Source organism: Sphaerodactylus townsendi, linkage group LG04, assembly GCF_021028975.2.
Source record: "Sphaerodactylus townsendi isolate TG3544 linkage group LG04, MPM_Stown_v2.3, whole genome shotgun sequence".
NCBI lineage: Eukaryota > Metazoa > Chordata > Lepidosauria > Squamata > Sphaerodactylidae > Sphaerodactylus > Sphaerodactylus townsendi.
In genome coordinates this window covers 147509116-147519927 of record NC_059428.1, presented here as the reverse complement: position 1 = coordinate 147519927, position 10812 = coordinate 147509116, and the positions used below count along the sequence as shown (strand labels likewise).

Below are 10812 nucleotides of genomic sequence, written 5' to 3'. Positions count from 1 at the left end.
CGAGGGGGTTTTATCTCCCCCCTCGGACGGGCGCGGGGTGGTACCGCCCGCCCAGTCAGTGTCAGGCGCTTGGGGTTGGAACCTCGCCGTGGACCGGCGCGCATGCGCAGAGGAGAAGGCGAGGGAGCCCGAGGGAAGCCCTTCGCTTTGGGGGGTGACCTCAGCCCGGACTAGCGCCTTGGATAAGCAACGCAACAGAGGCAGAGGTAAGGGGGCTGCTTGCTGGGATGGGCTCTTCAGCCTGTATCAGACAGCTGGGCCAAGCATCTGTTATCGCACTGACCATTATAATCCGTCTTTAAAAAAAAAATACGGATCATCTGAACCCATGCAAACCACCTCTTTCCCTGACCTAGATAGCCTAGGCTAGCTTGCAATCAGAAGCTAAGCAGGGTTGGCCTCGGTTTAGTATTTGGATGGAAGACCACCAAGGATGTCCAAGGGCTACTATGCAGTGGCAGGCAATGGCAAACCACCTCTGTCAATCTCTTGCCGTGACCTAGAAGGCCTAGGCTAGGTTGATCTCATCAGATCTCAGAAGTTAAGCAGGATCGGCCCTGGTTTAGTACTTGGATGGGAGGCCACCAAGGAAGTCCAGGGTTGCTACGCAGAGGCAGGCAGTGGCAAACCACCTCTGTATGTCTCTTGCCTTGAACTGTACAGTCTAAGCTAGTCCGACCTTGTCAGAATTCAGAAGCTAAGCAGGGTTGGCCCTGGTTTAGTACTTGGATGGGAGGCCACCAAGGAAGTCCAGGGTTGCTACGCAGAGGCAGGCAGTGGCAAACCACCTCTGTATGTCTCTTGCCTTGAACTGTATAGTCTAAGCTAGTCCGATCTTGTCAGATCTCAGAAGCTAAGCAGGGTCGGCCCTGGTTTAGTCCTTGGATGGAAGACCACCAAGGAAGTCCAAGGTTGTTATGCAGAGGCAGAAAGCAACAAACCACCTCTGTCCATCATTTGCTGTGATCTGGTGGCTCAGGCTAGCTTGATCTTGTCAGATCTTGGAACTAAGCTAGGACGGCACAGGTTAGTATTTGGATGTGAGACACCAAGGAAGTCCAAGTTTCCTGTGCAGAGGCCACTTCTGTTTATCTCTTGCCTTGACAACCCCACAGGGTCCCCATAACTCAGCTGCGGCTTGATGGCACTTTGCACCACTTTGTAATAGTAGATTTCCAGATACCACAGGCAACCCTAGTTTTATACAGCACAGAATGGCTTCCCCCACCTCCTTCCCTTGAGCCATTGGGGAGGAGACGAGGTTGAGATTAAAAAACACACGCCTCTTGGCTCTCTTTCCCAAGCCGTGCTCCGGATTTCTTGACTATATAACAACAAAATTGTTTTATTTATCAAGCAATCCACCTCTCCCACCCCTGGTGATTTGGTCTGTTGGGCACAGTACAATGAAATCGTGTCAAATTTTGAACCAAAGCAGAATGGGGGAAAGCGGAAAAAGAGGACAAGGGGGAAACATTTCATTTCCTGCCTCAAAACGTTTTAAATGAATGGTGTGGAAAAGTCCAGTGTTTTAGTGTTCGGATGTATTTCCCTGAACAAATTTAAAATAAAGTTGTTGTGTTTTTTTGAGGACCCAGGTTCCGTTCCAAAGTGGAATTAGACCAAGCGGAAGAAGGGGAAGGCCCTGGAAGTCATTTCGTGGACTTCCCTGAGCTGCGATGAACGCCATTGTGGTCCTTTGCCACTTCTGTGAATTGCATGGCCCACGCACCCTCTTCTGTACGGAAGTCCTGCACGCCCCTCTTCCGCATGGTGCAGGAAATGGGGACAGCCCAGGACACAGCGAGCAGCCGGAAGAGGAGGAAGGGGGCATTCAAATGAGCAGCCGGATCCGGCCGCACAGTCCGGTGGAGGGCGCCAGCGTGGACTCCAGCAGCCCGGGACCGAAGAAGTCGGAAATGTGCGAGGTCAGGGAGACGACTCCTGCTTCTCTGCAAATGCTAAGATTTCTCTCTCTCTCTCTTAGGTCTCTAAATGGCTATCCAAAGCTGGTGTTGGTTTTCCAAATAGATACAGTGGTACCTCGGTTATCGTTGACTTTGGTTTTCGTCGGTTTTGGTTTTCGTCGACTTTTTCTGGGCAAAATTTGTCTCGGTTTTCGTTGATTGCCTCGGTTTTTGTCGCTCCCTCCCTCCCGTCTTCAGGGGAAATCACCCAAGCAAAAGGAAGGTTCCCCCCTCCTTCCTTTCGCTCCCTCTGCCTCCCGGCTGGGGTTTGAGGAAGCCCAGCCAGGAGAGGCAGAGGGAGCTCCTTATTTGGGCAGTGACATCAGGGGGTGTCACTGCCCAAATAAGGAGCTCCCTCTGCCTCCTGGCTGGGGTTTGAGGAAGCCAATTAATCCGTTCTTGAACGGATTAACTGGATTCACGTTGATTCCTATGGCAAATGGTACCTCGGTTTTCATCGATAATTCCGAAAGGAATCGACTAAAACCGAAATCGACGCCCAGCCCCTGGTTTCTGGTCACCTGTACAAAAAGAATGTAGCAAGATTCGGTCTCGTCTCAAAGATATGAATTTACTTTTATCCTGAAATAATCAATAGGGATTTATTTTCCTTTCCAAAGAAGGGCATTATTTTATCCCTGGAATTCAGGCAGCGACCTGACTGTCTCTCTTCCCTCCTCCCCTTGCTTTAGGGTTGCCGTTCTCTTCCAGCGGGCCACCCGGGCTACGTCAGCCATGACAAAGAAACCTCCATTAAATATGTCAGTCACCAGCACCCAAACCACCCTCACCTCTTCAGCATCGTCCGCCAAGCTTGCGTCCGCAGCCTCAGTTGCGAGGTAGGACACCCTGCCAATGGATTCTGAAACCGAATTGAGCTCTCCACGTTTTTCACACTCCCATTAGCCTCAGCGGCATAGTCCAGGTGTGAAGGGAGCACGAAGGAATCCGGGTTCTGTTACCCCTATGCCGCTCCCAGCAGAGAATTGGAGATTGCATCCACATTCACCGATGCTCTGCTTCCAGGCCTCCTGCATTCATTTCTTCATTCTCTCGCCCTTCCTCGCAAGGTGTGTCCGGGCCGCGAAGGGCCTATCTTCTTTGGGGATGAGCAGCACGGATTCGTGTTCAGCCACACCTTCTTCATCAAAGACAGCCTGGCCCGGGGCTTCCAGCGCTGGTACAGTATCATCACCGTCATGATGGACCGAATCTACCTCATCAATTCCTGGCCGTTCCTTCTGGGCAAGATCCGGGGCATCATTGACGAGTTGCAGGGCAAAGCGCTGAAGGTGAGGGGGCCACGTGGGAGAGTTGGGGTGTGTACGATGGAGGTGTGCGGAGAACGTTGGGGGCAGCGGGGATTGCTTGAACACCCCCTTCCTTGCGTCTCCCTGGAAACGCTTTTGATTTTGAATTTGTTTCGAATGAGGGCGCATTTTTGTTCGACGTGGTTGGCAGATCCAGATCAAGGAGTATTTGATCCAGATCAAGGAGTATTGCTTCCTGTCACGGTGGCTCATTTTTTCGCCATGCAGGTGTTTGAGGCAGAGCAGTACGGCTGCCCGCAGAGAGCCCAGCGCATGAACACGGCCTTCACCCCTTTCCTGCACCAGAGGAACGGCAATGCGGCCCGTTCTCTTACCTCGCTGACCAACGACGAGAACTTGTGGGCATGTCTCCACACTTCCTTTGCATGGTAATGAGCTCCTAAGTGAGGAGTGCTTGTGTATGTACATTTTGGGGCACGTGTGGGTACCTTCGAGTGGTTCATTTTCTTTATTTGTTAAGACTTTTAAAGTTGCTGCTCACCCAAAGGGTGTTATGGCAATGTACCGTTAAAACCATGATAGCTCTTGGTTCAGTTCCAGTGTTCCACTCATCGCTAGGTGCTGGGAAGAAGCGGCAGGGCTTGTGGCTGGTACGCTCGGTGCCGGACCTCCGCTGTAACTTACACATAAATGTATATTTGGATGAGAGCGTGTCTTCACATGGCGGTGACTGCGGTATTAAGAGCTTTCCGTCCTGATCTTTGGAAGTTTCTCTTGATTTCCAGGCTCTTGAAGGCTTGTGGGAGCCGGCTGACGGAGAAGTTACTGGAGGGCGCGCCCACCGAGGACACGCTTGTTCAAATGGAAAAATTGGCAGGTAGGACTCGAACTCTGGAACGGCAGCTCGCTTCCGCCCCCATGCCTAACCTCTGTCCTTTCCTATCGTCTGTCCCATGGATGCTCTTACTTGGGTGCAGAGCAGAGTTGTTGAGGAAGGGAACGCACTCGGGGGTCTCGTGTTCTGTATATTACTGAGAGCCAGCATGCTGTAGTGGTTAAGAGCAGGTGCACTCTAATCTGGAGAACCAGGTTTGATTCCCCACTCTGCCACTTGTGCCGTGGAAAGTTCAAATACTTGAGGTTGGTTTGTTGCGCTTCCCGAGGTGGAGTGCGGAACTGGAATTTGCTGAGCTAACATCAAAATTGTGATTATCTTCTCCTTTTTAAAAAAAGATCTTGAAGAAGAATCCGAAGGCTGGGATAACTCCGAGGAAGAAGACGGGAAGCCTTCCAGCCGGGTGGGCATTGGGGAAGGCCGCGAACTGGTCAAGAGCCCGACTGATTCGTCTCTGCTGTTAGACTGCGGTAGCTGGAATGGAGGGCCCAGAAACCAGTCTGTTTTCCGGTCCCTCCGGCATTTGAGACAGGTAAGGGGTTGGAGCCCCTTGCTAGGAGATCACAGAATCGTAGAATTGGAAGAGATCCCAAAGGCCATCCAGTCCAACCCCCTGCCATGCAGAAACACACAATCAACGTCTCCTGACACATGGCCATCCAGCCTCTGTTGAAAAACCTCCAAAGGAGACTCCAGCTACCCTCCAAGGCACCTCATTCCACTGCTGAATACTACTGACTGTCAGGAAGTTCTTCCCGATGTTTGTTTTTAGGTGGAATCTCTTTTCCTGCACTTTGAATCCATCATCATAGATCATTTGACCAGGCAGGAAGAAAAAGAAGTTTGGATTTATATTCCCCCTTTCTCTCCTGTAGGAGACTCAAAGGGGCTTACAATCTCCTTTCCCTTCCCCCCCAACAACAAACACCCTGTGAGGTAGGTGGGGCTGAGAGAGCTCCAAAGAGCTGTGACTAGCGCAAGGTCACCCAGCTGGCATGTGTTGGAGTGCACAAGCTTATCTGATTCACCAGATAAGCCTCCACAGCTCAAGTGGCAGAGCAGGAATCAAACCCGGTTCTCCAGATTAGAGTGCACCTGCTCTTAACCACTACACTATATTGTGGTTTTAAGCCACCCAAAGTCTGGCTCCAGCTGGGTATGTGTGGGGGTATAAATATAATTAAAATTTTCAATGAAATCTTTTCTGTGTGATTGGAAGATAAACTATGGGAGGCATTTTGTTCCTACCACCACCTCCCTGGCAGACCTGGTGGTGTTTCCAACCTATAATTTTCTCAGTTTTTGCCCCAAGTTCCCTGATCAGCACAGGTGGGGGAAATTCCTGCAAGACCTGCCCTAGGATTATTCCCTTCCAAAGCTATAGCTGATGGATCATAACCTCCTTTTTGTTTCTCAGGTCCTGGGGGCGTCGGCTTTTCACATGCTGGCGTGGCACGTGCTCATGGGAAATCAAGTCATCTGGAAAGCACGGGACCCGGATCTCGTCCAGTCTGCTTTTGATGTCCTACGGGTAGGGATGGCTGTCCCTTGTCCCTGATCTCTTGTGGAGTGTGCAAAGGGCAGTGAGACCTCTGATTGGCTGAGTGGCAGTGAGGTCACAGAAGGCAAGCGGCCAGGCCTTGCCGCACTGCTCACTTGCCCTGGTTTTTTCCTTCCTCTGCCAGACCATGCTGCCTGTTGGTTGCGTTCGGATCATCCCCTACAGCGACAAATACGAGGAAGCCTATCGATGTAACTTCCTTGGGCTCGCCCCTCACGTGCCGGTCCCGCCTCACATTCTGTCATCTGGTAAAAGCAGCATTTGCTTCCTCCACCCCAACCCTTTGCAGTCTCTGCATTCATCCAGTACAGAAAGAAACACGATGCCAGTTATTTTAAAACGGGATTTAACTCCATTCCTGTTTCTATGGAAACTGTCATGCCATCCTTTCTTGGCTTGGGTGGCAGGCCCGGGGTTGAGCACCTCACACAGTATTTGTTGGGGTGGGGGTGGGAAAGGAGATGGTCAGCCCCTTTGAGTCTCCTTACAGGAGAGAAGGGGGGGGGGATATAAATCCAAACTCTTCTTCTTCAAAAGAAAACAAGCCTGGGATTCCCATGTTGCCACCTGTTGTTATAACTGTACCGGATCTGTGCACATGTATCTTTTGATCCAGAATTTGCTGTCCTTGTGGAAGTCCGCACTGCCACTAGGTTGAGCCTCTACCCTGTTTTGTTCGATGATGAACAAGCGCTCAGCAAATACGAATTTGTGGTCACCAGCGGGAGCCCTGTAGCAGCAGACAGAGGTAAACAGCATGTTCAGCCATCTCCAAAACGCGTGGTGTTCGGTAGACAAATACCACGCTTTCCTCAGTAGCGGCTGTAGATTTAGGGGTACAAAGATATCACGACTTCTCCCAAGTTTGGATAGGTGCATAGAAAGAGGAGGCGCATTTAGGGTCAGAGGTTACATGAAAGTAACCTAGTTTGCTGTTCATCAGATGGTACGCCATACTGTGTAAATGATGGGTGTGCTTTGCGCTAAGGAAAAGTATACGTATATTTCCTGGTTGGCGTGCAGAAGGTGCCAGGTTCAATCCCCAGCATTGGAGACCTTGGAGAGCAGCTGCCCACCTGACTAGATAATTCTGACATTCATTGACCAAAAATCTGATTCAGTGTAAGGTGACTATGTATTCTTATGGGTCCATCAGTGTGGTGTAGTGGTTAAGAGCAAGTGGATTCTAATCTGGAGAACCCGGTTTAATTCCCGCTCCTTCACCTGAGTGGCGGAGGCTTATCTGGTGAACCAGATGTGTTTCCGCACTCCTGTATTCCCTTTGGGTGACCTTGGGCCAGTCACAGTTCTTCAGAACTCTCTCAGCCCCACCTACCTCACAAGGTGTCTGTTGTGGAGAGAGGAAGGGAAAGGAGCTCGTAGGCCACCTTGAGCTAGAGCAGGGGTAGGGAACCTGCGGCTCTCCAGATGTTCAGGAACTACAATTCCCATCAGCCCCTACCAGCATGGCCAATTGGCCATGCTGACAGAGGCTGATGGGAATTGTAGTTCCTGAACATCTGGAGAGCCGCAGGTTCCCTACCCCTGATTGGAGTCTCCTTACAAGGAGAGAAAGGTGGGGTATTAATCCTAACTCTTCTTATAACTGTTTTATATATATATATATCTTAAAAGAATTACACTTAAAAGGTTAACTCCCTTCTGAGAGAGTTTCTCACGTGGACTTCCCTCTGTGCAGCTCCGCCTCCCACGGCAGCTATTTTGTAGCTGGCTCTGCCTCCTGTGGCTGCCATTGTGTGGTGGTGCCCAGCAACCTGGAACAGAATTCCAAAGGTGGCCAGAGTCTTAAAAATGCTGAGAACCCCGACCTAGAGCTTGCCAAGTGGATAATTTTAGATGTAATGAGCAGTTTGTCACAGACTAAAGGCGTTTCCTCCTTCTTCTGGGAAACAGTGGGCCCGACCATCTTGAACAAGGTCGAAGCTGCCTTGACAAACCAGAACCTTTCAGTGGACGTGGTCGACCAGTGCCTCATCTGCCTGAAGGAGGAGTGGATGAAGTAAGTGGCTGCCTCCAACTTCTGTAAAAGGTTTTTTAAGTGCCTTGAGATACATCTCTCCTCCGCCCAGGAACGTGGCTGTTGTGTTAAAGGAATTATTTTTAAAAGACATGACTATGTTCAGGTTTGAAAGGACCTCTGGATACCAGCCCAAAAACTGCATGTGTCTAATGGAATCGCACTAGTCTAGCAGAATCGCATGTTCCCAAGGAATCGCATGTGTCCAGTAGGGTAAGAGCTGGCCTGGCCCAGCTCTAGTGGACAGAGTGTTGGACTGGAATCTTGGGAAACCTGACTTCAGAACAGCGATGTTCAAAGCCACTGTGAGTCCCGACTAGGGAGGAAAGTGGGATTTCAACCAATAGATGCAAATTGATATATAGATAATATAACAGATGAGTTGCTGTTTTGAGACAGCTCCTTTGGACATTATAGTGAATTGTGTCAAATGCGTCTTTGGTCCTCTTCAACTCTGTCCGACTGTCCACAATGTGAGCTAAGTGTGTTCTAAGCCCAGAGACTTTGGAAGTTGCAGTTCTGTTTAGGATTGTGCTGTTCCTTAACCCGTTTGGCCATGAAGTGCATCATTTTTGATGTGGTAAACTTCGAGGTGCAATTCCCTTTTGGTGTTTAGCTGCGTGAGTGTGAGACGTAGTTTTTTTAAGCTTATGCCGGGTTCAATTTTTTAAAAGTTCTTCATAAAAAACAAAAGGGTTGTTCACAGAGTACTTCTGTGACCAACATAATGAAACTCTGTATTTCCATTAAGACAATTTATGCAGCTTTCATCTTGCAGTGTTTGGAAGGGTTTTATTTTTTTGGCTTTATTTTGAACGTGTTTCTTTTTTCTAACTGCCTTTGGCAGTAAAGTGAAGGTCCTCTTCAAGTTCACCAAAGTGGACAGCCGGCCCAAGGAGGATACCCAGAAGCTGCTGAGCATTTTGGGCGCCGCCGAGGAGGACAATGTGAAACTCCTGAAGTTCTGGATGACGGGCCTCAGCAAGACGTACAAGTCTCACCTCATGTCCACCGTTCGCAGTCCGATTTCGTCATCTTCAGAGTCTCGAAACTAGCCCAGGATTTTTTGGTGGTGCTTGGGGAAAATTTCTTGCTGTGGCCTTCCCCATCGGAACCCCGTTGCCTCAGCTCCAAGGACTGAGGCAAGGAAGAATAGGATTCGTCTGTATCCATGGAGAGCTCCAACTTACTACTGTATGCATGGACACCTGAATGCTTTCCGGGCTGTTTTCCAGTAATTCAGAAGTGCCTGCGGTGGGGATGTTCTCCCATGTCTATGGGCTAGAAAAGATTATTGTGTCTTGGATCATGTTTTTCTAACCAGTTTCGCAAAGCTGGGAATGATGAATTTCTCCCACCCTGGCAGAACTTTTTATTGGGGAGTTGGAAACTTAAAACATGTTGTGTTTTTAACCGTCCCTGATGCTATCCTCCGCAAGTCAAAAGTGCTTCGTCTGTTTTCAGATGAGTAGATGGTCTCCTTTGCCTGCACTGGAGTATGATCGTAGCGGATTTTTCTTGGGATGGGTTCAGACTGTGTTGATTCTGCCAGTTGACTTCCCACAATGCAGCCAAAAGAAAAGAGTCTTGTTTTTTTTAGATCGGTGGGAGGGTGCTTGAGCCAACTGATTGGAACTGTGATTGGGCTGTTTCTTTATAACCCGGTAGATAAGCAGGCTTTGCCTTGAAAAGGGAAACTTAAATTTTGTATTTGAAAGGAATCTGCCTGCAAGACCCTGGACTTTCCATTCTCGTAGAAGGCAGTGAAAACTTGCAAACTGTCTTATTCCCCCTCCCACCAATGTGCTGATGATTCTTGGCACTGTGGAGAAAATAAACACTGTTTGGAGAAGATCTCTTTTTTCAGTTTCAATTGGAAGAAAAAGTCGCAGTAAGAGTATACTGCATCATGTTTGGTATTTGTGTAAAGGCCATGGTCTGATCAGAAGGTGGCTTGCTCCACATATAAGAGAAATGTTTGTGAAAAAGTCCTGTGCGTTTGGTGAGCGGAGAGCATCCCTTGTAACGGGAGAAAGAACCTTTTTCTCATGTTTTGGGGTTGTTTTTTTAAAAAATTAATATTTGCACAGTGGTTTGTAGTTTATCCAACAAGTCCTTTGCTAGGGACTTCTCCCCCATCAATATTTATGTTGAAATTTAAAATGAAAAGGAAAAACAAAGATAGATTTTAAACACTGCACATATCTAACTTCTTTGTAAGTTGATAACAATTTTTTTTTTATCACAGAGTGGCTTAAATATTTTTTCTAAGTAAAACTAGGCTTGTTGTCTTGCAAAATGTGGCTATAATTTTCAGATATTTATACTGATTTTTGTTGATAATTTTGCCGTTTTAATTTAAAAGCTATGTTCAGTCTGTAGCCCATGAACCAAATAAAATAGCTGTTTTTTCCCCCAAGCAGGAAAAACCTGGTTTTCATATTTTTGGCCAGGCACATCTGGTTCATATGTGCATGTAGTTTAAGAAACCACTGAATTCTCAATGCTGCCTCAAATCCACAATAAGCTTCAGAGCAGCTTTTTGGTGGGAAGGGGGTGACAACAATAAAAATTATAAATTTTTTCAAACACACATACTCTAGTGAGCCAGTGTGGTGTAGTGGTTAAGAGCAGTGGACTGTAATCTAGAGAACCAGGGTTGATTCCCCGCTCCTCCACACAAACCAGATTTGTTTTCCCTGTTCCTGCACGTGAAGCCTACTGGATGACCTTGGGCCAGTCATGGTTCTCTCTCTCTCAGCCCCACCTGCCTCACAAGGTGTCTGTTGTGGGGAGAGGAAGGGAAAGGATTTTGTAAGCCATCTTGAGTCTCCTGACAGGAGAGAAAAACAGGATATAAATCCAAAACTCTTCATGTTCTACTACTTTTTTCATAATATACACTGAGTTAATAAATTCATCTCTAAGGTCACATTTTTTCCTGCATCTTTCATTGCAGTACTTCTGTGAAATTGTAAATTTAACTAAAATATAAAAGTTGTCCATTTCACTTCACAAGTCTTTCTTCCTGGGAATATCTATTGCAGTTCAAACTTAGCAAAAACCAACCTGGCAGGTAT

At 48.1% G+C, this 10812-nt stretch overlaps 1 protein-coding gene across 2 annotated transcripts; it reads left to right on the top strand.

Annotated features, from left to right (window-relative positions):
- Positions 1–81: 81 nt before the first annotated feature.
- On the top strand, positions 82–10151 carry FLCN (folliculin). Of its 2 annotated transcripts, none has more exons than XM_048494801.1 (12): positions 82–206; positions 1599–1928; positions 2660–2806; positions 3038–3259; positions 3506–3666; positions 4024–4115; positions 4472–4665; positions 5551–5664; positions 5819–5942; positions 6311–6442; positions 7609–7714; positions 8580–10151. In XM_048494801.1, the coding sequence occupies exons 2-12, from the start codon at positions 1680–1682 to the stop codon at positions 8785–8787; spliced, it is 1749 nt and encodes a 582-aa protein (XP_048350758.1). In that variant the 5' UTR covers positions 82–206; positions 1599–1679; the 3' UTR covers positions 8788–10151. The 2 variants fall into 2 exon arrangements, with proteins under 2 accessions (XP_048350758.1, XP_048350757.1); XM_048494800.1 differs by having other exon boundaries at positions 83–206; positions 1592–1928.
- Positions 10152–10812: the final 661 nt, after the last annotated feature.